This window comes from Phascolarctos cinereus, unplaced genomic scaffold, assembly GCF_003287225.1.
Source record: "Phascolarctos cinereus isolate Bilbo 61053 unplaced genomic scaffold, phaCin_HiC Scaffold_5;HRSCAF=322, whole genome shotgun sequence".
Taxonomy (NCBI): domain Eukaryota; kingdom Metazoa; phylum Chordata; class Mammalia; order Diprotodontia; family Phascolarctidae; genus Phascolarctos; species Phascolarctos cinereus.
The window spans coordinates 286,301,216-286,327,770 of NW_027555958.1; the positions used below are offsets into that span (position 1 = coordinate 286,301,216).

At 39.9% G+C, this 26,555-nt stretch overlaps 1 protein-coding gene across 5 annotated transcripts in view; it reads left to right on the plus strand.

Annotated features, from left to right (window-relative positions):
* SLC38A12 (solute carrier family 38 member 12) overlaps positions 1-26,555 on the plus strand; it is an 82,343-nt gene that overhangs the window by 13,075 nt on the left and 42,713 nt on the right. For 4 of the 5 annotated variants that reach the window (XM_021002596.2, XM_021002600.2, XM_021002599.2 and 1 more), the window contains exons 7-8: positions 1,529-1,628; positions 2,066-2,174. In XM_021002596.2, the coding sequence (XP_020858255.1) occupies positions 1,529-1,628; positions 2,066-2,174 (209 nt within the window). The remainder of the gene's footprint in view (positions 1-1,528; positions 1,629-2,065; positions 2,175-26,555) is intronic. The other variant, XM_021002602.2, reaches the window with a different exon arrangement.

Consider the following 26,555-nt stretch of genomic DNA (forward strand, 5'->3'; position numbering starts at 1 on the left):
CACACAGCTGGTAAGTGTCAAGTGTCTGAGGTCAGATTTGAACTCAGGTCTTCCTGACTCCACAGCCAGAACTCTACCCACTTCAACACCTAGCCCCTGAAGACCAAGGTTCTAACCCCAGCTCTCAGCTCTAGTTGACTGCGTAGCTTTTCTCTGGGCCTCAATTTTCTCATTTTTAAGCCGAAAGGGTTGAACTAGCTGATCTTAGAGGCTCTTTTCAGCCCTTTACATTCTAGTCACACTGTGCTGTGTTCCCTTAGAACAGGAGTTCTTAACCTGGGGTCTGTGAACTTTTTTTAAGATAATATTTAGATAACTTTCAATACAATTAATTTCCTTTTTTGTATTTTACTTTATGCATTTAAAAACATTATTCTGAAGAGTCCATAGGCTTCACCAGACTGTCAAAAGGGTCCATGATACATACAAGGTTAAGAACCCTTGTGTCACACCCTAATCAAGATATTTGGCTGCTGGGATGACAAGCCAGTGGGGCTCTCTGACTCTCCATATTGCTCACTGTGTAGTTTCCAAGCCAGCTCTCCCAAATGTCTTTTATAAAAAGTAGGGATCGCTTTCTCCCCAAACTTTTTCTCCAACATTACCTATTCTGTCTTTTCTTTGCATTTGTTTTCTCCCTCCCTGGTTCTACTCCCCACCCCCCAATTCCCCTTAATTAATTGACTTGAACTATACTATATTTAGATTAGTTTTAGAGTGAGGCATTTCTTCTTTTTAAAAAATAACTAGTGAGAGTTGAGTTTCTTCTCTCCTACTACTGGTTTGATTGAGGAAGAATAAATGTTTTCTTTTTAACTCTTCTTTGGCTTCAGAATTCCACAGTAAAGACACCCTACCCACCCTCTTTCCCCAGCCTTGTGACGACATACAACATAGTTTTCTGAAGGTGCAACTCTAACTTTGATAGTTGACACTGATTTCTCACCTTCTGTCCTTTCTTCCCAATGTGTCCCATCCTAATCTTGAAGACCCCACCAATTCCTAGGCTACTTACCTAAGCAAACTCCCCCTACACCTTCCTGATATTAGGCTTTTCCTGATTTTGGATTTCCTGCCCCCAATTATATGGCTCTTATCTTTCTAGTGAGATTACTGGATCTGGGACAGAGAATTATTTCCAGTGTCTATCTTACTTTGAGAAATTAGTAGATGAAACAAACAAGATCTAGGCGTCTGGCTTAACTTAGGCTAGTTCTCATCTTTGGGGTTTTCCTTTCTAGTACTACATTTGAAACATGAGAAGAATTTCCTTTTGGGAAAATTGTAGAGATATGTTTCATATTAAATGAAATTTGGGGGGGGGGGGGAAACCAAAAAGAAGTAAATAGGATGTTGTAGAGGGGATTCCTGTTCAGGTATAGGATTGGACTAGATGACTTTTGAGGTCCTTTTTGACTCTGAGATCCTCTAACTTGAAGGCTAAAAATTGAGCTGTCTTAAAACTTTTTATATAAAGGCATCTCTCTCAGGCTTATTGACTGATTAATTTTTTTTTGGTCACTTTCAGTGGGAGTCAACCTGTTCTATTTTTGTATCATTATCTACCTTTATGGGGACCTAGCTATCTATGCTGCAGCTGTGCCATTATCTCTTATGCAGGTGACCTGGTGAGTGCCTACTTTTCTGCCCATTCCTCTTTTAACCACATGGTGCCCTCTGCTAGCCAAGAAACCCAGGACTAACTCAGGATCGATAGGATAGAAGCACAATGCTAAGCAATTCCTTCTAAGGAATTCCATTACTGACTATATTACAGCTCCTTTGTAGTTTTTCTGTTCAGGCCACCTCTTTCCCCTCAGTCTCAGGGGAACATAGCTTCTGTCCTCTTCCTTATTGTAAAAATGACTGAGCTGATAACAGATTTCTGGGTCCTTGGGGAAAGGTACTATAGGAATATGTGTACATTAAGAAGCTTGTCTCCTGAAGGATAGCACCATCAGTTAATGAGGTAAAGAAACCAGTGGATTCATGATCCATTCTCTCTAAACCATGTGGTGAAATCCATAGAGCGGTGAGGAGACTACCATTATGTTCTTTTTACCAGCAGTGCCACTGGCAATCACTCCTGTGACGTAGAAGCCAGCACCAAGTACAATGACACAGACGTGTGTTGGGGCCCTATCAGACGAATTGACGCCTACCGCATCTATCTGGTAAGTGCCGTGGCTGATGTTGCTACATCAGGAAGTTATGTCTTGTGGCAGAGGGAGTTAGTTGCCTTGGGATTACCTGGCGTATTTGAAGTGCCTTAAATTTCTGGTAAAATTCCCCATGTAACAGGGTCCACACAACTTTATACCATTCATAGTCACTCGATACTGATGGTTTTGTTGAACAAGTGATTGCTCCATCTTGGTGACAAAAGTCCGTCTGCCCACAGTCTCTTGGCTAACTCCAGGGCCTTGTGTACTTGGTTCATAGTGTTTGGGAAATTATTTACTTAGCAAAGGACCTTTAGGGTGGAGGATTTCATTTTCTAGGAATTTTCGTTTTAATTCCATCATATCCCTCTGTAGCGGATATCCAAGGGATCACAGGTGTATATTGAGGTTTCAAGGTTGAGTGATCTGTCTTATCCTTGACCCTGTTTCCTAGCCATCATCAGAACCGGTCTCTAGGCAGATTTCCTATCTCCCAGTCTTTCCCTTTTCCTCTCTGACAAATTCCATTAATCTTTAGACTTTCCATGGTTGCTTTGTACCATAAGATGTGGGGAGGAAAAGACTGAACCATATACGAGCTGGGCTTTGTTAATATGATTCAAAACCAGAGGCAGTTATTTATCTCTGCTTCCTTTGTGAATGACACTAAGAAATATTTCTCTTTAATTTTTGCAGCATCTCATCTATTAATATTCTTTGCTATTTCTTGGTACTCTTTGCTGTGACACAGATTTAGATACACTAGGTGCCCTGCTGATTTGATATATAGCTACTTATTTGGTGTAGAAGGTGGGGAAAGAGAGCTAAGACTTCAGAGGAATTAGCAACTTGACTCAAAAACCACTGAACTAAAAGAGATATCATTGGATCAAGCAAACTCTGCTGTTTAAATCTAGATATGAAAGCCCCAAGTGTAACTGAGTCTCTTTTACTTTTCCAGTTCCACCCCATAATTAAAGGCATAATTATATTGATAAGCCGTTAGTGGACCTTGTTTTTTGCTATCTACATTTCTGGAGCAGTAACATGACCTGGTTTTCCTCTCTTCCATCATCAAATTGGGGCTAGGATTTTGTTTTTCAGTTGAATTATGGCTCTGATCTATTCATTTTGGGTCTGGTGAGAATTTGGTACCAAGATAATAATTGATAATTGCTTTTTGTGTGTCCACCCATCTCCTCCCCCCCCTCCCCCCGCCCCTGCTTCCTGATATTAAGAGTGGGCAGAACAACCCCAGCAGAGCAGCAGGGAGAGTTACCACGTTAGCAGCACAGCTGAGGCCCTGTTATGCTATTATCCCAAACACATCCTGCCGTGCATTTCACAAAACGCCATCTTGATTGATAAAATTAGCAAAGGCATTAGTAACTGTAAGGGCCTATTGCAAAGCCATCTGGAGCTCTTAACTGGTGTAGACGATTGGAAGTGTTGGTAAGAAAGGGGTCTAGGAGCACATCACTGGTATCCGAGTATATCGAGGACAAAGAAACAACAAGAGCACCTTAGATGAGTTTTTTTTTATAATTGCTTCACTGTATGGAGGGAGACTACTTAGTTGTCCCCTTCTCTCTCCCCCACCCCCTCATATTACCCCTTTTTGTACCCACCCATACATAAGGATTCTGAACCCCAGCAGTATTAACTAATGTCACTTGCCTCATCAGTTATTTAGAAGTTATATTGTTGCCTTATTAAATTGCTCCTTTGCTTATTCTTATTAACCTTGCACGTGATGGACACCCCCTTTCTTGAATCTCAATAACTCTTTGACCGAGACAGAAGGAACTCTTCAGGAAAGTAGACACTCATTAATTATTGCCTTCATCTTCTAGATATTGCACCTATAACTCATGAAGGTAATTGATATTAGTGCCTGCAAAAAAAAATTTTTTAATGAGGTTTGGTGGTGGGAGGAAGCAAAAGATATTGGCTGCTTCTTTTCCCTGCTGCCTACTACTCCTCTTAAAAGCTTTAAATTTTCTCCTAAGCATTTTGGTGTGATTTCTCTCCCCTCTTCCCCCCTTTCTCTTCTGGCCAATGTTAGGAAACCTAATATGAATGAACAAAGGTGCTGAAATTTTTGCATTTTCAGAAGTTGCTTTATAACTTTGGAAGAAATTTCCAAAGATGTTGAAAGTATAAAGCCTAACCCTAAACAATCTCCGCTATCTTTTGCTAGCAGAGGTTTTAGTTGCCTTCTTTGACACTGGCTTTCTGCATCACATCTGTGACATCTATCTATACTTTAGCTTCCTTCCCTACCAGGTGTGTCCAACAGGGCTTATAAAGTACATGGAGCTCTGTGGTTAGAAGGTCCAGTGGCATCAAATAACTTCTCATTACAGGACCAGGGTGGTATGGCCTATATATCCCCAGTCTGTCAAGGACAAAGAAATATCCATTTCCTTTGGAGACTGCTGCTGATCTTTAGATTCTTAGATATTCTAATTTTCAGAAAAGCAGTACAAATGGGTAAGGAAATTCATTTTAATTACTCCTTCAAATTATATATTCTACGTAAACACTTGTTCCCAGGTTAACCACAAACTTATTCTTCTGGATGAGTCCTTCCCTTAAAAAAAAAAAAGGATCTAGTAATAACATTGCTAGCATTGCAATTCTAGGACAAATGTTCTGTGGGGGATAGAGACTCAAAAATCACATTTTGTTATGTAATGTCCAAAAGGTCCTCTAAAAATGGTATCTACTATTTTCTGAAGCTACAGTTAAGACTCACACCCAGAATAAGCATATTTAGGAATATTAAGATCCTCTCTAGACAGACACCTGCTTCTGTAGCTTCCTGATTGCTGTTAACTAAAAGCAGCTCATCTGAAAGGCTGCAGCTTCTAGGGGTTTTATCAATATTTTTTCCAGTCCTACACAAGCCATTGATCTCTGTAGACTAGAACTTCACTCATTGCTTGTAGACCTGCTAATCATTTGACCTTTGGGCTTTAAAAATAGAGGCTTCCAGAGTACTATGAACTGATATGTGGTGGTCTTTTACCTTTCTAATGGATCTGATATGAGTCAGTTTCTCCCTATTATCCTTCCTTAGAGTAGCCACAAGGCGAGGATGCTGTGATGCCAAAAGGCTTCGTGAGTCATCTGAATGCTTCACTTTAAAGGGCATCCTAGAATGCCAGCCACAGCTGGAATCAGCAGTAGTACAGGCTCCATAATTATCGCCAATGTGACTTATCAGTAAGATCAAGATTTGAAATCTTGACTTCTTGTGTCCCTGCCACCTATCTTATTCTCTTCCTTGTGGTTTAAATGGATAAGTATTGAATGGTACATCCTTTCCAAATGGACAGGCTTGTCTCTAAATTTGGGAAAGAGTTTGAGGAGTTTCCTATTATTTGACTTTGTTGAACAAAAAAAAGTTTGTGGTTTTTTTAGCATTTCCTCCTTTTATGTGTAGCAAGAAACTTGTGTATGTCACTGATGCTGTAGAATCATAAAAGCTTCCTCCAGTTGTCAGACTGTCCTGAGTACCTCCGTAGTAAGACAGATGTTATTTTGCTCTGGTCTAGGACAGTGCTAAGTGATTTTATTCTCTTTTCTCGTATCTCCAGTATTTCCCTTTCCTTCACTCCCATCCCCTGCCTAGGATCCTCCCCTCCTCACAGGGAGTATCAAAGAGAACTCCTAGAAGAACTGTAGGAGTAAGTGGGGACTCCATAGGTACTTCAAGCTCGTCACCATTGGAAAAAGATGTGGTATCAAACACTTACAGGTGAACAGATGCTGCTAGATCACAGGCAGCCCAGCGGGTACTAGCCAAGAAGAGCTGGGAGCGCAGATGGCAGAGCGGAGCTTAGCTTGGTTGGAAACCTGATTGTAAAGTGGAGGCAATGAGTAGAACGCATTTATTGGCTCTCTTTGAGAAGTGACAAGGTCACCCCCAGCTTTCCATGCTCCTTAGAGCTCTGGAACTAGGCAGGACAGTCCTGAGGTCTCGGGAAACATATAATGCAGGTTACAGAGTTCAGCCTTCCAGTACTGAGTTACAGCTGTTGCTCACAGCCACTGCATGTGTACTTTCTCTGGGGTTCTGTTCTGGATGGCCATTCCTAAAGTAAGGAATGGGGATAGGAGTGCAAAAGAGGCGTGGAAGTTTGTCTTTAGCTAGAGAATTCATGGGTATGGTAGAACGTTAAGCCTGGAGTCCTTTTGTGTCTTCACTGATTTTTCTCCGTGAAAAGCCTCATGCTGTCTCTTTGTACCATGAGCCATTTCTTTTTGCCAGCCTGGTCTTCTCCTCCATGCATAAAAATACCTAGGTAAAGTGACTTCCACAGGATATTCATAACAGATAAAACATCTGAATGATTTTTTAGAAAATATTTTATAGAGATGGTACCACTTGAAAGTAAATGGCCTTTTTGAGGGAAGGAGGCTTGTGACCTCAGGATAGTGCTCCTCTGTAAGCTTAGAATTTTTTCCTTCTCTTAAGGACTCACTTTTCCCAGCTAAGAATCTCAGGCCTTATGATCCTATTTTTATGATCTAAGTTTCTTTAAATGAGGTGGAATATAGCTAGCTTCTGACTGCCAGGATGTAGGATTTGGTCAGTAGGGACAGGTCATAAGGATGGTATCAAAACAGTGAACTGTTTGTATAGCCTGCTTATCCACATGATTGATTCTCTCCCTTCATGCCTCCTGAGCATCGAAATGGACTTTTTGGACTTAATGCAGTTCTACTTGAGATAGAACATGTCTTCCAAGGACATTTGCCTTCCCCTGCTACTGCTAGGGAGGATGCTTCTCCCTGTGTTCTGTCTCAGCCACTGTGCCCTGGGGCTATGGCATCTGCTAATAAGTGGGTCACAGCTGCCTTCAGTTGAATGTTCTTACTAATTTTGGAGCAGAAGTGGTCCTAGAGGCCTTTAGGACCAGTCGAGGAATGAGACAAGCAACAGGTTTTTCAGAGTGTGTCCAAGGTATAATAGTGATTTCAGTGGAGATGGGAAATCAATCAAATGAGACTGAGTTGGATGAGGAAACTAAGTCCACACCTAGAGCTAGGTAGGAAACTTCCTACAGGTGGGATATAGTGTCGCCGTGGTCCCAAAGGGTTTATTCCTTTGGAAAGGAGAGACTAGCTCTTTATTTTGAAACCAGGGCCCTTTACTCACCATTTTGTGGATTCCAGTCCATTGAGTAAGAATTATATTTTGTATTGATTGGTTCCTCTTTGATCTAGCAACTCTTATGCTTAAAATCACATAGACTTGATCAGAACTTTAGTCATTCACTCCAGAGTTGTAGGATTATCACTAATTGGAATATTTCTTCAAGTTCCTGACCCTTACACTCAACTCAAATGAAAACGTATACAATTTGAAACCAAACCAGAGTATATTTTCTTAAACAGAAAATTCGTGGTGGAGGGAGACTAACAGAGTCTGAAACAGAGAAGTTAATGTGTCTTGCATTGCCCCTCATTTCTTTCCCTTCCACCCATGCATGTACCGTCAAATTTTCTGTTTGTCAGCTAGCTCAAAAAGGTTCTTTCTAGTAGAAGAAAAGGAGAGTGAAAATGGAAGATATAATTGGTCAAACTTTGTGTGCTATGGCTGGGAATCTCTGAGGATTTTTATTTTTGGTAGCTCTTTAGTGTCTGGTTATTTTCTGTTTCCTGCCAACCACAAGGTTCAAGCATATCATTATGAGCATCTGGACTGGTGTACTCATCCAAGATGCAGCTTGACATCAGATTTGCTGAACCCTGAACACCTTTCTTTCCATCAGACTGCATCTCAGGGAGGAGTTTTCCTGCAGTCTGCCAACATACCTGTTAACCAAAGATGGGAAGCTGTGTTTCCAAACACCTACATGATCATGTGACTAGTTTTGAGGCATTTAGCTGGTATTCTCTGGTGGGGCAGTGTATGAGTATCAGGGACAGGGCTATGTTGTTGGGTTTTTTTTTTTTGGTAGAAGTTTTCTGTTTGCTTCCTAATGAGAAGAATGGTTTCTTGTTAGCTTTTTCCTCTCCCTTTTTTTCCCTCCTTTTTCCTGCCCATTTCTAAATAAAGTCCAGATTATCTTGTCACTCATTCTCAACAGTAGAATCTTTCTGTAGGCTTCTGCCAAGGGATTGTGAACTTGCCTCTTTGTCTAGTCAACAAAACTATTGGTGAGAGGCCTGATCCCCAGGTTGCTTAAGCACTACTCTGGTATCATTCCTTTGATGCTTTTCTAGCTCTGTGCCCAGTAGTTACTGGCTCAAGACCACCATCATCTTAAGGAGTATGCATCTACCTGCTGGTGTAGGCCACTACGAATTCTCCATCCTGAGTTAGTGTCCCCCTTTCTGCCTGTTTGGGATGTTTTTTCAAGCTTTCCCTGTTTTTATTTTTTAATATGGTTTTCAGAACATGGGTTCTGCTTACCGGCATTAAACCTTCCTCTGTCCTTCCTCTAAAATGGCCGAGACCTGATGTTACCAGTCCAGATAAAAGGCATGCGTTTCTCCATTGCACTTTTACTCTACTTTCTAAAAAGATAACTCCTTTCTCTACTTTCTTTAAAAATAATTGTTTCTGGGGCAGCAGGGTGGCTCAGTGCATAGAGCACCGGCCTTGGAGTCAGGAGGACCTGTATTCAAATCTGGCCTCAGACATGTGACCTTGGGCAAGTCACTTAACCCCATTGCCTAGCCAAAAGAAAAAAAAATAATTGTTTCTTCAGCCTCCATTCCCCTTACCTCTTCTCATATAGCAAAATGAATCTCTTTACTCACCTCAGACCCTCTTTCCCACCCCTGGCCCCAATATAATTTTCTGTTTGCATAACTAGGCTAACCCACCTCTGGTGGGTTACTTTCCCCATTCTGGGCTTGATGACATTCCACTGGCAAAGTAGGTGAATTCTAAACTTAAAAAACAAAAATTATGTGGTTATTTGTTAGAAAATAATTCTTTGCTTTATAAAAGGATTTCTGGTTTCCTTTTGCATCTACAGTAAATTTTTTTTTAAACTTGATTTTCATAAAATTTTTTCAGAATAAATCTGTTGTATAAAAAGGGAGGTGAACCTGTGGTTTTTGTCTTGGGGTGGATGTTTCTGACAAAGGTATAAAAGTAATCGAAGTTGTAACTCTCATAGTTGAAAAAGCCAAAACAGGATTGGGATTATGACCCCTTATATAGTCCAACTAAGAAATGCTAATGTAGGCATAGCAGAGCCAGGAAAGCAATATGAAGTTTGTTATATATACCCACCACACATGGACAGACCAATTTAGTTGATCTGCCTCCAAATTTCTCTCTATGGGGAATGTTCATCCCTGCTGGGAACCTTCTGTATCATGTTTTTCCAGGACCCTTTTTACTTTTCAGTCTTACCCTGAGCTTCTCCCATTGTACAAGCTAGGCAATCAGGGATGAAACCTAGGATTTCTCTCTCCTAGGCTATTACTGACCTATGCCTGTTTTCTTCAGGGATACAAATCATTTTCCCCTTTTCCCAGCTTTGTTCTTAGCAACCCCCTCACACTCCCAAACACTGAAACATGAACCAACCTTATGCTCAAAATTTCCCTTTGTTCTTGGAAAATCTCATTTCTGGGTACAAGGCTAAACTTGACTTTTCATACCTAAAGCCCACTCTGGCTTCATAGTTCTTGTTCTGAGTAAGTATTAACATTTATTTTTGATCCAAAGGGCTTAAAAATTATTGAGTTTTGCTCTCCTGTTCATTGAACTGTATCCAGAGGGCTGTGTAATGTAGAGGGACATTGTGATTGAAGAGCTTCCCAGAGCCTCGGTAGTATTAAGTTAAAGACAAAGTTTACTTTCAAATAAGACTTGAATGCTTATATTCTACTGGCATTTACATCCTTTCCAACCAGAAGTGCTATCCCATTAGGTTGTGGTACATAAATAGAAGTTATCAAATGAGAATAACCTATGTGAAAACACTTTGAATCACAAAGCACTAAATCAGTCAATCAGTAAGCATTTATTAAGTGCTCACTATGTACATGCCAGGCACTGTGTTGAGTACTGGACACATCATATAACTTAGGTTAAATATATGCATTACTAGGCCAGGGATAATGTTTTGTTTAGTGCTTTGCGCATAGTAATTATATGATAAATGTTTGTTGAATTTAGCCAGTTGAGGAAGTGTCAAAGAAAGGATTTGAAAATGACAGGAAAATACGTTGGATAAAGTTGTGAGCGTTGAGCCCATCTGAGCATTTCGGTGCATGTTCATATTAATTTATTAATTAGTGTAAGCATGGGATTCAGAAGTTTGGCTTGTGAAATCCAAGACACATTTTAATAACACTTCAGGTATATGAAGGGCTATTGCATAGTGTGATGCTGAATAGATGTTTTGTGTTTCTATTAAACATGCAATAGAATAGAACAAGCATAAACTGCAGAAAGGTAGATTTAACTAATATATGAGGAAGAACTTCCTGTTTGCAAGGATCAGGAAACATTACGATCTATAACAGGTGCATAATAAATGCTTATTGATTGAATGCTTGTTGATAACAGAATATTTCTCGATGAAAACTTTTACAAATGAGATACATGACCCTCTGGAGAGGGTCTGGAGGGCTATACTTAGATGCTTAGATGGAAGCAGGAGACTGACAGGGTTTTCTATTTGCAATTGGAAATAAGTAAACTAAGACACAAGGAACTTGTATGCCTCCCCACCCGCTTTGTTAGAGCTAAACCCTGGACTCTTAGCCATCTGTCAAAGTATGCCAATTGAACAACGACCCTTCCTTTCTCCCATGGAGAGGCTTCTCTAGTATGAGTAGGCATCACCTGCAGTGAATTATATCCAGAAACAAAGCAGTGGTCAGGAGCTTGCTGTACCATGTGCAGTAAACCCATCTCAAGGGAGAAGAAAGTAGCCTAAGATTCACAAGTCATCTTAAGTCTTCTCTGACATGTGGCAGATAACTCTGATGCAGGAATTATCCCAGCAATAAATATTTGACAGTGGTTGCCTTCAGGCTAATAGATACCCTCATTATCCTTTGTCCCATGTTGCTGACGTTTCAGAATATCAACTCAGGCAGGACTATAGTGTGAGCCCACTTAAAAGAGTATCTCACTATGTCCTCCTAACAGGGAACTAATAGGTTGGATAATGTAATTTCTTAAAATTTAATCTGATGGGGATTGTTAATAAGCCAGTCTAAACTAAGATGCTTCCACTCCTTCCATACCTCCAAGGTTATTTGGTGCTGGGAAAGAATCCTAGTCTGCTCTTCCATATCTATTTCGAGGTCAGACGTCACTCTGAAAGGGGTGGAGTTAGCTCTGGCTCTGCAGTTTCTCTCTGCAGGGATTCTGTGTTTTGGGCACCTGACTTCTCTCCTTCCACTCCAGATCCAAGCATTCCCACCACTTTCTGCTGTCCCTGGGGAAATGTAATTAGGAAATTTGGAGTGAAGAAAGGTGAGAGGTCAAGGAGCCACGGACATGATTACTTAACTAAATGCACATGCCATAAATATTGTGCCTGTAAAAAATTAGATAGTAGTCAGGGAAATTGCAGGTTTCCATTTTCCCTTCCTGAAAGAATGATTCAAGAAATATATTTGTGCTGTCAAAACATGAGCTGGCTTTTGGAGCTGGCTTGTGGCAATGGAACCAAGTCTCCAGGTGCCAGAGCCCATAGTGCCGGCTTATAGTGACTTTTGTTCACATTCTTGGAGGCATCTGGTTTATTTCATTCTAAACACAGAAACAGGTTGAGGGGAGGGGGTTGTGATAGTGGTTTTTCCAAGTGAATTTGGTTAAGTGCCAAATTGACAGTTCTGAGGCTCTAAGCCCTCTGTTTTCTCACAGCACAGAAGGTAGAAGTGTCCTTAGTAGCAAGTAATCTCTATTCCCTTGACAATTCAATTTTCCCTTAGGAAAACTGAGTTGTAGGTTTGTTCTTACTCTTACAACTGTCACCCTGTCCCTTGGGATTTGTGGCCACATAACACAGAGATGACCTGACACAGAGGAGGCCTGAAGTAACTGCCCCCCTCTCCCTGACCTCCCTACTGTGTAATAGTCCTTGAGGAGCAGGACTGGTCAATTAGTCTTTGTGTCCTCAGTGCCTAGTATGTTACCTTTAACGTAGCAGGTGAATAATAAGAGCATATTAGACTGAATTGCCATCAGGCCTAAATAATATAAAAGAGATGACTTGATTCTTTAGGGAGATTTCTTTTTTTAAAATAGATTTTTATTAATATCTTTTATTTTCACATTGCCTAGATTGCCTCCTATATCCCTCCCCTCCCCAAAGAGTCATCCCTTATTAAATATATTTAATATATTATATAAACATATAAATATAAATTATATAAGAATATATTAAAGAATTTTAATTTAAAGAAGAAAAAGAGAAAAAAAAAGTTCAGCAAAACTGATAGAAAAAAAAATCTGACATTCACCTGTGGATCCCTTGCCCTCCCCTGTCCCTCAACTTTTCAAAGGCATCAAGGAAGGTGTCTCTTCGTAGCTTTTATTTAGGGTCAAACTTATTCTTCGTAATTTTGTGACACTGATTTTCACTGATTGTTTTAGTCATTTTGTACATTGTTTTTCTGACTTTCCTCACTTCACTTTCCATCAATTCATGTAAGTCTTTGCATGGCTATAGGGAAATTTCAAAGATGAACGAGCAAGGAACTTTAACAGTTGAAGAAGCCCAAAGTTTTTCTGGTGTTGTAAGTATCTTATAAACGTAGCTAGAGTTATTGATGGGCTCTGACCTAAAGTGAACCAGGGAGATCATTACTTCACACCTCACTGTAAAATACTTCATTCAGGTCCCATCTCTACCACACACTAGCCATGTGGTCTTGGATAAATTATATCCCTTTCCATTTCCTCACCTGTAAGATTTAAATAATTATACTACCTTTTGTTATACAGATCAGTTGTGACAATGAATATAAAGTACTTTGTATTTGAAAATATGATATAAATGTTTACCTATCAGATCTATGGAGAACAGAAGAATTCATGACCAGACAGGAGATAGAGAACATTATGGAAAGCAAAATGGATAATTTTGATTACATTAAATTGAAAAGTTTTTGCACAAACAAAGCCAATGCAACTAAGATTAGAAGGAAGGAAGAAAATTGGGAAAGAATTTTTACAACCAGTCTCTCTGATAAAGGCCTCATTTCTAAAATATATAGAGAATTAAGACAGATTTATAAGAACACAAGCCATTCCCCAGTTGATAGATGGTCAAAGGATATGAACAGGCAGTTCTCAGGTGAAGAAATTAAAGCCATCTATAGTCATATGAAAAAATGCTCTAAATCGTTATTGATTAGAGAAATGCAAATCAGAACAACTCTGAGTTACCACATCACACCTATCAGATTGGCCAACATGACAAAACAGGAAAATGATAAATGTTGGAGAAGATGTGGGAAAATCGGAACACTAATACATTGTTGGTGGAGTTGTGAAATGATCCAGCCATTTTGGAGAACAATTTGGAACTATGCCCAGAGGGTTACAAAAATGTGCATACCCTTTGATCCAGCAATAGCACTTCTAGGGCTATATCCCAAAGAGATCAAACAAATGGGAAAGGGACCCACATGTACAAAAATATACATAGCAGCTCTTTTTGTGGTGGCAAAGAATTGGAAATTGAGAGGATGCCCATCTATTGGGGAATGGCTGAGCAAGTTGTGGTATATGAATGTAATGGAATACTATTGTGCTATAAGAAATGATGAACAGGCTGACTTCAGAAAAACCTGGAAAGACTTATATGGTCTGATGCTGAGTGAAGTGAGCAGAACCAAGAGGACTTTGTACACAGTAACAGCAAGGTTATGCAATGACTAAGAATGTTAAAATGAACCCTTCTCAGCATTACGAGGATCTAAGACATCTCCAGAGGCCTCAGGATGAAAAATGCTGTCCACATCCAAAGAAAGAACTCTGGAAGTCGAATCGCTATCACTTATTTTTACCTTCTGTTGAGTTTTGTTTCATCTTTCTGATGGTTCCTCCTATTGGCTTTAATTTTTACTTACAACTTCACTAATGTGAAAATATGTTTCATGGATATGTAAATGTAAAGCCTATATCAGATTGTGCACCGTCTTGGGGAGGGTGGGGGGGACGAAAGGGGAGAAAAATTTTCAACTCAAAAGCATATGGAAGTGATTGTTGATAAATCAAAATAAATTAATAAAATTTAAAAAAGAAAAGAAAAGAAAATATGGTATAAATGTAAACTGCTGTTTTTGTTCCAGATACATACTACAGCATCTACCCCTTTGCAGTAGAAGGGTCTTGCTTGATACAAGTGTATGGGGGAGTTATCTCCAAAGTTAGAGGATCCATTCACATCAGGTGGTATTGCCTGGACACTTAGCTCTGTGACTTACATCATACTGCTTCTGACCAGGTGCCACAAGCAGGGATTGTAACAGCATTTTAAGGAGTCTGTGGAGGCATACAAACAAGGAAGGAGGGTGACCACTTTCCCTGTGCTATGGAGAGTTTCCTGGTGTCAGGGTGCCCCTGAGGTAACCTGGGTAGGATGATGTAGTGGAAAGAGCACTGGAGTTGGAGTCAGAATAATCTGCCAGCTCTTCCTACCTCTGACTACTTTGCCTTTAGATGTGGGAGCTCATAATGGCTTTTCTACTCCTGTAACCATGGGGGCTTACACCTAGTGGCTGGCAGTAAGAGGAGTTGGTTATGGAGGGGTTTTGTTTGTTTTGTTTTTTGAGGCAATCAGGGTCAAGTTACTTGCCCAGAGTCACAGAGCTAAGGAAGCATCTGAGGCCAGATTTGAACTCAGGTCCTCCTGCCTCCAGGGCCAGTGCTCTATCCACTGCACCACCTAGCTGCCCCTGAGTTGGTTTTGTCTTGTTGAGGTTGGTTGTGCCTGGCTCTCACTCACTCACAAACTTGATAGCAGATGAAAACAGTGCTTGTGGGTGGCTGTGACTGCATTATAATTGTCTTGGCACAGGTGCCAGCCTTTCTGCTCAACCTTCCTTTCTTGTTATCCTGAGAGCTGTTGATTGCTTGGGAAGCTCAGCAGCATTTGAATGCTGCTCGACCGTTCTCAATTCAAAATAAAGGTAGACTGCTCCATCGGCAGCATTTGTTGCCTCTTCGTGGTTGATGCCAATCCAGGGCCTGACCTGTGGGGAAAGTGGCAGAGTTCAGGGAAATACGGAGCAGCTGCTTAGGAAGTTCTTCCTCCTCTTTGATGGAATGGGAGGGGAACATAATGAAGAGATCCTCACAGAATCACAGAACTCTAGAAAGGGAAGAGATCTTAGTGGCCATCTAGTGTGACCCATACTCAAAGAGGAATCTCTTTGTGCCTGATAATGTGCCTGATAAATGGCTATTTGGCTTCTTCTAGACCTTCAGTGAAGAGAAATCCATTAGCTTCTGAGGTAGCCTGTTCAGTTTTTAGAATTACTAGGAAATTTTTCCTTCAAACCTAAATTTGTAACTTCATTGTAACTTCTACCAGTTATTCCTGCTTCTGCCTTCTGGGCCAAAACAGAATAAGTCTGATCTCTCTTTCACGTGATAACCCTTTATCCTGGAATACAACTGTCATGAAACCCTGAATTTTTTTCTTTTCCTGGCTAAACATTCCCCTGTTCCTTCAACTACCCCTTATATGAAATAGGTTCAAGGCACATCACTGTACTCGCTGCTCTGATCTGAATGCTCTCCAGTTTATCTGTGTTTGGTTTTTTTGGAGACTGGGTCTACCTCTGTCTTCAGGCTGAAAGTGCAGTGGCATTCACAAGTCTGATCCCCACTGCTGATTGGCACAGGTGCTTTGATCTGCTCTGTTTCTGACCTGAGCCAGCTTGCAATTATCTCCCAACCCTCAAGGGGTTCACCATGTTTGTGCCAGTGTGGATACCAAATTGATTTAGTGTCCTGCAGCTCAGAACTCTTGATCTCAATCAGACTACCAGCTTCAACCTTCCCAGTAGCGGGGGTTGGGATTACAAGTGTGCAGCACCATACGTGGCTATCACTAACCTCTTAAACTGTGGTGCCTAGAACTGAATACAGTACTCCAGAGGAGGTCTGACAAGGGCAGAGCATGGAGGTACTATCACCTCCTTCATTCCCAGAAGCTGTGATCTCTTTAGTGCAGCCCAAGAATGAATTAACTTTTTATTTTGGCTGCCACATCACATTGCTGATTTGTATTGAGTTTACAGTCCACTAGAACTCTGATCTTTTTCAGACTGCCAACTAACTGTGCTTCCCCCCAACCTGTACTTGCACAGTTGATTGTTTAAAAAACTCAGATGTAAAATTTTGCATACTGAATTTCACCTCAGTGGATTTAGTCTAATGATCTAGCCTGTCAAAATATTGTTGGATCTGATCCCTGTCATCCACTGTGTAGGCTGTCATTTCCAGCTTGTGTCATCTGCAGATTTGATAAGCATGTCTTTTATGCTTTTATCCAAGATAGGGATAAGCCAAGATCCCTAGGCTCCTTTGGAGACCTCCTGCCAATTGACAACATACCGTTTGTCTTTGCTCTTTGTCGGGTCAGTTCTAAATCCATCTAGTTGTATTGTTTATTCCACACCTCTCCGTCATTTCTATAAGAATAATATAAGACACCTTTTGTGAAATTTTTTATTTGATAAATTATATCTATAGCATTACCCTTACCTACTTGCTTGCTTAGTAACTGTAACCCCCAGAGGATCTGGGTTCAAATTATAGAATTACCAGGGTAACCAGAACCATAACATAGCAGCAAAAAGAACTTTAAGGGGATAAGCTCACATTTCCAGCAGCAGGGGGAATTTCTGGTGAAGACAGAACAGAATGGCTTCCTGTATCGCTGACTTAGAGGCTTCAGAGAGTTAATTAGGGAAGTCTCTTTATTCAAACTGCCTTTAGTTACATTACCTAGAGAGCTACTAGCTCTCTAATCATTTGTTATAGATAAGTGAGTTCTGCTGGTCACTTTGTAGCTGAGCAGGTATTGCATATAGGGAATTCTGCTAGCCAGTTTCAAACAGCAGTCATTACTTTAGCTGAAACTAAGAGGAACTTTTTGTTCACCATCTTTCCTGTAAAATGTCATACAAGTTCCCTGTCTCTTATGATAATGTTGTCAAAAACGGAAATGGGATTAGGTTGGCGTGGCCTGGTCTTGCTGAAGCCATGTTGGTAGTTTATAATTACTCTCTTTTCAGGAATTTTCCGAGGAGTTGAAGTCAAGTTCATTGTCCTGTTGTTTACAAGCTCTGTTAACTTCCATTTTTTGAAAATTGAGACATTTGCTTTTCTTCAGTTCTGTGATATCTCTCCTGTTCTTCATGATCTTTGAAATATCACTATTGTTTAGTAGTCATATCCACCAGTTCTTTTAGTGCTTAAGAGTGTAACTCATCTGAGCCAGATGACTTGAATTCATCAAGGATATAAGGTGCTCTTACAACCAAATGGACTCCTCAAAAAAATTTAAAACATCATTATGGTCTCCACTCCAGGACTAGATATAAACTCTGCTGCCTGGAATTTAGAGAACGTCATAATCTGACTTTGACCAACATTTTCAGATTTCTATGTTTTATCCAGATGACCACTGGCTGTTTTATTTGGTTGTTTTTTAATTTAACTTGTCATTACACTTCTAGACTTTGTGCCTTTGTGCGCGTGCACGCGCACACACACACATGTGCGTGCGAGATGCACTTACAATCTCCTTCCTTATCTTGGTTATCAAATCCCTGTTGGTCATTTTTGTTTTGTCATTTCCAGTGCAAAGATCATTCTGCTTGTCAGAGAAGCAAAATAAAAATTGGAGAGTTCTGCCTTCTTTCTGTTGTTAATTACCATCACCCTATCCACCCCAACAGTGCTTTCTCCTGATTCCCTCTTAGCTTAAAAAAATCTTATTTTTGTCATCCTTTTCTTCCCTATCCAGCCTTAGCTTATTCTAGGTTCAAGTACTCCTGACACCATTTTTGCAGGACTTTGTCATGCTTTTATATTCATTCTATTATCTGTTCTTTCTGACATCTCTATATAACTTTAAAAATCAGAGTTGGTTGGTGAGTTCCCTGTGTAGCCACATGTCTTTTCAGATGATTCCCATTTTTTTCTCACAGGAGTTCCTTCCCTTCCTCTTCTATGTGACATTTTTCCAGTTGTCTAGTCAGTTCTAAATCCACCTAGTTGTATTGTTTATTCCACATTTCTCCATCTTTTCTACAAGAATAGTATAAGATACCTTTTAAGAAAGCTTTCCTTTAATACTCAAGACCTTTTTTTTCCTTTTTTGAAGCCCTGCTTCTGTTCTTTTTAGGAATATTTCATTGTCCCTCTCAAGTTGGAGTGCAGAAAGGGATCTTTCAAGTCTCTTTGACTTCTCCTTTAGAAGGAAGAAAGGTCATTATATACTTGCAGCGTAGTAACTTGGCAGTAGTAGAAATGTTGTACGGTCACTGAAAAACTCACTCTGCTATTCATAGTGATTTAGATTCTCAGCCTTTAAAAAAAACTACCTTGCCTCCTAAACACTTATTAGGGCCTTTTCAGTTTTTTAACACCTCTTAGTAAGTAGGTTGGGCGTACCCAGTTCCATTTCTTTAGTCATAGCAGCAGCATTAGAGGCACTAGGGCTACTTTCCTTCGATTTTCAGATTAAGTTATTATTTGTTAAGCCAGTTCATCTGATTCAGTAATAACTTTTCTTATTTATTTTGCTAACTGCCTCATCATTTTTATTCTTCTTGAGTCCTTCTTGAATCATTCCACATTCAGGGCCTTGTTCCTGGATCCTCCTGGATATTTGCTTTTTGTTCTTCAGTCTTCTGTCACAGAAACCAGAAGTAGAATCTGATCCTAGAGATTCTTTTTTTCCTTCAAGTCCAAACCCCTCCAAATCACTTTTACAATTTCCTTGTCCTTATTCAGCTCAAGTCCTCTTGTCTGCTTCTTTTCCCACAATCTGCTGCCATAGAAGCTGTGCCAATTCAGTGCCAATCTGTTTTCCTGATTCTGCCACATCTTTGGTGATTAGAAAGCAGACAGGAAGAGAGAAGTAGGTGGCCTCTTTTTCCTTCTTTCAAGTAAAACTGTGACTTGTCCTCAATTTTACCCCCATCCTTTAACTACCACATGTGCTATCATTAGCTTGATTTCTCTGTCCCTCGCCTTCTCTTTATTGACAAGTAGAGATCTTTTAAAATGGTATAACAATCTGATTTTCATGATTACCTATGTGGGGAATGTTGAACCTATTTTCCATTTTTTTTTCCATTTTCTGTTTATAAGGACTTAGAACAGAATTCTTTCTAACACCTGCTTGCTAAGATCATTAAATGAATGGACCCTTCTCCTTCCCTCCTTCCTTCCATCCTTTCTTCCTTCTGCCCTTCCTTCCTATCCCAGGCTGAAAGGGCAGCAGCCACTCATGGGCCCGTTCCCAGGGCTGATCAGCATGAAAGCTTTAACCTGCTCCATTTTACCTACCTGGGTCAGGTCACCCCTTCTTTAGTAGCCTGGTGGCCCTCCACTTCCAGAGATCACTGTAGAGGTATCATGGTTGGTATACACATCTGAACAGCTTTCTCCCTGCTGCAGCTCAGAACTCTTGAACTCAAGGGATTCAACATGTGAGGCTGAGGCCTCCCCAGGAGCAGGCTGAGTGTCCCTATAAGCAGTTTTTCTCATCCCACCCTTTCCCCCCCCATCTTTGACATCATGCCATCTAGTTTTTCAGCCGTGAGAATAGCTGACCCAAGAGCAAGATTATGGAATCTTTCCCTCCCTGCCACCACCTTCCCCCTGCCCTGCCAAGGAAGCAAACCTTGATGACAGATCAGAGAGAGCTTTTCTTTGGGTTCTTAGGCAGTATAATAAAAAGCCTCAGGAGGGCAAAAGCTTCCCTGTAGTGATGACAGGTCAGAGTGCCAGCATTTCAGTGGCTCCTGAGAAGCACTGAAGTTTGTAGACATGGTGGTTGGGAGTGAGGGTTCTATTTCAGGGACAGAACTGTTCTCTCACCCCCAACTGCAACACTATCACCACCTGACCATGCCCTCAGCTGAAGCATTTAGGTGGTGATATAGACACCAGATTTGTGGTATGTCAGGCTTCCAGAGACTGGGACAGAGAAGAGATTGTACTAAGCTCTAGTGTGTGAGCTCCGGAAAGATACGTGCTCCTTAGAATATGCAATTTGTTCCATTTCTCTCAATTTTATTCCTCTTAAGAGCTGTCTATAGGAGTATAAATATTTGCCAGCCTTCACATTGCAACACAGAATCATTTGTGTCAGCTCTGTTACCCTGTTCTAAGGGCTCTGTCCCAAGGGACACTTGAATGATCCGATGACATTTGGCTACCCGTGTAGCCCCTTTTCACAGAGATTTCAAGGCGAACGTTTTAAGTCAGTCAGTTCTAGTGAGAGTTGAGACCCAGATTTTAGCTGTAACCCCAGCCTAGGCTATATGACTTAGTCCAAAATATCTGACCTTATTGTGTATTCTGCTTTGCCATCTATTAAATAAGGGAAAGATATTATTTCCCTTATAGGACTTTCATGAGGATGAATAAAAATTGATGCTATTTGCAGGAAGAAGAGATTTCAGTCTATTGGGGTTATATATTCTACAATTTAAAAAAAAATGTTTTATTGATATCTTTCATCTTTACATCTCAATCATTCCCCCCCTTCCAGCCTGAACACTCCACCCCGACAAAAACAATTAAGCAAAATACCTATACAGAAGCCCTGTTCTCCTAGTAGTCCAACCTCTCTGCCATAAGGAAGGAGGCATATTTTGTTATTCTCTTCTCCAGGAACAGGCCTCCACTAATTTTTCTATTACTCAGAGATCAACTTTTTTTTAGTGAGCTTTCCATTTACTTTATTAACGTATTTATATGTATTCTTCCCTTGGTTCTACTTGTTTTTCTTTGAATCAGTTTATGCAACTCTTCATATTTCTCCGAAATGCTCTTCGTCATTTCTTAATGCACAATAATATTCCATTACGGTCATGTACCATAATTATGTTTAACCATTTCCCAATCAATAGGAACTCCTTTTATTTCTAGTTTCTTACTGCTAAAGAATGTCCCTATACATATTTTGATCTATATTGAACCTTTGATTCTGTCTTTTTCTTCCTTGAGGTATAGGCCCAGTAGTGGGATAATTTAGAAGGTTTTTTATGCAGTTCCAAATTGAAATTTAGAATGATTGGGCCACTTCACAAAGAGTACGTTGGTGTGCCTGTCTCCCTACAGTCCTTTCAGCCTTTGATTGTTCCTGTCTTTTTAAATCTGTTCATTTACATGAAGTGAGGTAAAACCCCAGAGTTGTTTTCATTTGTATTTCTTACAGTAAGTGATAGGGAGACTATTTTCATGTGTTCATTTGTAGTTTATAAATATTTTAAAAACACTTCATATCCCTTGATCACTTATCTTTTGGGAAATTCATATGTTTTTCCGTGGGAATAGATTAGATGTCTGTGGTTGTTGGGAAGGGAGGGGGTTGGAGAATGGAGTAAGGGCAGTACAGGAGAGGGAAGGAAGTTAGTCAAAAGCAAGTTTTGATTCAATTCAAAGCACTGCTGGTTCCTCTCCCTAGGATTGTGCTTCATCCTAGCTCTAGTTAGTTAAAAAGAAGTTGAGGTTTTCAGGAGACCTGGGGACGTTTGTAGCTGTCAAATTAGTCAAGGGTTGCTTTGCTGTCAGCACATTTAGTGGAGAAACTCAACATTAAACCCAAGAGCCACCTGCCAAATGACCTCAACCACTGCCATGCTGACAGGTCTGTATCTCTGGGGATCCCAGTAGGTGTCACCCAGATTCCTCAGTAGTTGCTGAGTGATGGTCTGTTGGCTGTTGACTTCCCTGCAGTCAGGCCTTCCATCTCCACATAGACTTCAAATTGTGTAAGCTAGCTGTGAGCAGTCCTAGAAACTCTCAGCTCACATCAGAACTGCCACTTTACTGACAGCCATATTCAAGCAGTTGTTTCCTTCAGCTCTATTCAAAGAGGCTTCTTTCTCCTTCCTTCTTTCCTCCTAGGCAGAAATCACAAATGAACTGAATATGCCATCTGCTAGGAAGTGTCATTGTGATTGGGTTTATGACACCTATACTTTTGTCTTGAGGTATTCTGGGAGCCCATTGTAACTTAGGAGTCCTCATCCACTTCAGTGCCTATCTACAGAGGCAGCATCAGAGACAAAACAATCATCCCTTTCTTTGGTTTCTGCCTGAAGTCTTCTCTCGGACTCATTTCTTTCAGATTCCACACTCACTATAAAGAATATCCTCATTATTGGCAAGAACTTTACACAAGTAATGCAGGACTGTAAGAATTTCAATGGCTTACGAAGTAAGAGCAGTTTGGGTAGGCCTCCTAGTGTATGATCAAAGGGTTTATAGACATTGCAGATGAGTTAAATGTGGGAGAATCCAAATGTCTTATGTTGTAACAGTTTACAACTTTTTTTAAATTTTGGCCTTTCAGTTAGGGTAGCAGCATTATTTATTGAAATAACCCATTCAATTATGTTAGCCTCTGATTCTTAGCTACTTTTTATTATTATTATTATTATTATTATTAATAGCAGCTAGCATTTATATAGTACTTACTACGTGCCAGGCATTGTGCTAAGCGTTTTACAATTACTATGTACAGTTACTATATAAGTTACTATATATTTCATCTTCATAACAACACTGAGAGGTAGATGCTATTATTATTCACATTTTACAGATAAGGAAACTGAGGCAGAAGTTAAATGACTTGTCCAGGGTCACACAGCTAATGTCTAAGTCCAGATTTAAACTCCAGCCTTCCTGATGCAAGGCTTAGTGCTCTATCCATTGCACCACCTAGCTACTGCCACTTCATTCATATTCTCTCACTCTTTCTCAGTCTCTTTGTCTTTCTTTCTTTCTCTCTTACTCTCTCATCTAATCACGTGGTTGCTTTAGATTTTTCTCTGTGCTGTAATCTTTAGCTTTGGGATACTATCTGACTCCCACTGATGATTCAGTGCCTGCTCTCCCCTTTATGATGTTAGTTTTAGACATTTTATGATTTCACAATTGTCATTCAAAATAGGCTTGTATTGTTTTGCATGCTAAAGAATGGCACAGGATAACAGCCTTAATTAATGTAGTAGCCATGTTGTCTTCTCATCCTGAAATAATACCCACCCTCTGAAGCTGTTTTAGTCATTGATTGCATTTTTTGTAATCTTCTCTGTATTGACTTTGAAAGAAAATGTTTGATCTAATAGCTGTCTTTATTTACTCTACCCCCACCAAGTAAACAATGTTTTGATGATTAGCAGGTGAGAGGATGGTAGCACCTATATTATGACTAGGCTAACCATCATTATAATATATAAGAAATTACCTAATATGCCTTTGGAAATAGTGCCATCATTCCACAACATACTACATGGTTCATCCATGAATATAAAATTCCATGTTTTCTCTCTGTGGATATATCATTAGAAGTTTTCTTTTTTAAGTTGGTATGTTCATTAGACATAGAAATACTGTAGAAAAATACTTCATTGTCATTAGAAATTGTCACATAGAAATCTTTATTGAACAGTTTTCTATGAAAAACCACCTATACAGCTAAGATAAAATGGGCTATATTAGGTGCCATCATGCATCACAGGTTTAGGGCATATAGGTTTGGATAGTCCACTGGATTATGTATTTCAGAGAAGCCACAGATATACTACTTGCTTAGCTTTCCTTCCAAAACCATTTTCTTCATGTTAAAAAGTACTTCACATTTGCCCAGTGAAAACTATGGCATTACCTAAATCTAATTTGTTCTAGAGTTGTCTAAGTGGAAGTAATAGAACTGTTAAAAGAATACTAGCTGGGGCAGCTAGGTGGCGCAGTGGATGGAGCACTAGCCCTGGAGTCAGGAGGAACTGAGTTCAAATCCTGCCTCGGACACTTGACACTAGCTGTGTGACCCTAGGCAAGTCACTTAACCCCAATTGCCACCCAAAAAAAAAATTAGCAGAAAACTCTTTAGCTCTAAGAGGTCTTTTCTTGACTTCAGTAGAATATGAACTTGTCCCATTCTCAGCCTCTGGTGGAATCATGTATTGTACTTACTTTAGTACTTCAGGATCTATGGTTTCATTATTGTGGACATTTTATATTAATGTGTGTTTTCTTTAATGGTATGTTTTTAACCTTGTCTTCTCTTCTTCTCTCTTCCTATATAATCTGCAATCTTGCTTACCCCCTGACTACAACAATACCTCTATGCAGATGACTCTCAAATGTATATCTTCAGCCTTGACTTCTCTTCTGAATTCCAGACCTACATCTCCAACTGCCTTTAGGAGACCTTTATCTGAATGGTTCCCCTGGTACCTCAAGGTCAACGTGTCCAAGACTAGTCTCATTACCTTTCCCTAAAACCTGTTTCTCTGTCTGATTTCGCTATTACTGCCTGTGGAACCACTGTTCACCCATGTTCACAACCTTGGGGTTATTGTTGATTCTTCTTCCTCCCTCAGCTTATATCCAATTCAGTTACCAAGACTTTACCTCTACATCATCTTTGACATCTATTCCCTCCCTTTGGTTCCGAATGCTACGACACTAATACAAGTCCTTATTACCACCCTCCTGTCTATTGCAGTAGTTTTCCTCACAGATCTTGCTTCCACATCCTGTCCATTCTGTTATACTACTGCCAACATAGATTTTCTCATGCATGATGATGGTGGTGGTATAAGGAATGTTATCATTATCAGTATGATGCGATTGAACAGGCTACCAGAAAGCCCCATAACACATTGCACCCTGACTTTGTGGATTATTGAAAAGCTTTTGACACAATTCTGTTCCAGTGGCTTATTCATGAAGAACAAATATATAAAATAGATCCTAGCATAGTGATAATGCTAGAGAGTTGATCTTCATGTGAAATAATTATTCTTTATAACATGACGCCCAGCATACTGTTGTCAAGAATGATTGTTATAGAGGCAGCTAGGTGGTGCAGTGGATAGAGCATTGGCCCTGGAGTCAGGAGAACCTGAGTTCAAATTCAGCCTCAGACACATGATACTCACTACCTGTGTGACTGTGGGTAAAACTCCAATTGCCTTGTTTAAAACAAAAAAAAATTTGATATAAAATGTGACTTCTTCCCAAGAAACAATTTAATAAACCTGCTGTGGTTCTGCCTACTCTTAAATCTTTGTCATCACTCCTGAATAGAACTGAATATGGCTTTCAAGGCAGAAGGAGTCCTACCAAAACATTATGTTAATTACTTGATGTACACGGATAGCATCACACATGACTCCAGTGAAAAACATTAAACAGCTACTTCATCTCATGAAAGCTTTCTCCAACAATTTCAAAGTATCATTTGGACGCAGTGAGTGTAAAATTCTTAATGTGTGCTAAGGGAGAATAGAGATAAAGTTTCAAACTTGAATCTAGAGGTCAAATTGAAACAAAGGGTGAAGGAAATGCTTAAAAATACTCTGGTTTTCTCCAGGCAAGACACACTGAGCATAAGCTTAGCAAGGAGAATGCTGAGGCTGAGCATGTTAAGAGACTGACCAGCATTCTGAAATGAAAACTTAATGAGTAAAACACATGTAAAGTAATTAATACCTACACAGTGCCAGTCAACATATACTTTTAGCATGGTAAAATAGATAATAATGACTCCAGCAGGTGTACAGACAAAAACCTAGACAGTGTTAACAAAATGTGGGGCATCTATAAAAAGATTCACTCTTCACCAAAAAGAAGAAAATTGTTAGGTGTTCTCAGCGCTCCCAGTAAACAGGTTAAAAATGTATAGAAATTCTGCTCTTGAGAACCAGTTGTTAAAGTTTTCAGTGTGAGCATTTACACCTCAGAAATCAGCACACACTATGGATCAGGGCTTGATTTATTGTATACTTTATTGTCTAGACTTAACAGAGTGATGGAGGAAATATTAATAATGCAGATTGAACTTAAGTGTGTCATGCATACAATTTTTTCCTGGAGAGCTGGTTGTTAAAACATTTACCAGTATACCCCTGAAGGGAATACATATATCATCTCTCCATATTAGCATGTAACCTTGTTTATTGCCTTATAGTCATTTATATTTATGTTTCTCTTAACTCCTGTGTTTGAAATTCAAAGTTTCTGTGCAGCTCTAGTCTTTTCATCAGGAAGGCTTGGCATTCTCTGTTTTATTAAAGTTCGATTTTTTCAACTGTGTGATCATCCTCAGTTTTGCTGGGTAAGTTATTCTTGGCTGTGAACCTGTATCCTTTGTCTTCTGAAATATCATGTTCCAAGCTCCCTGTTCC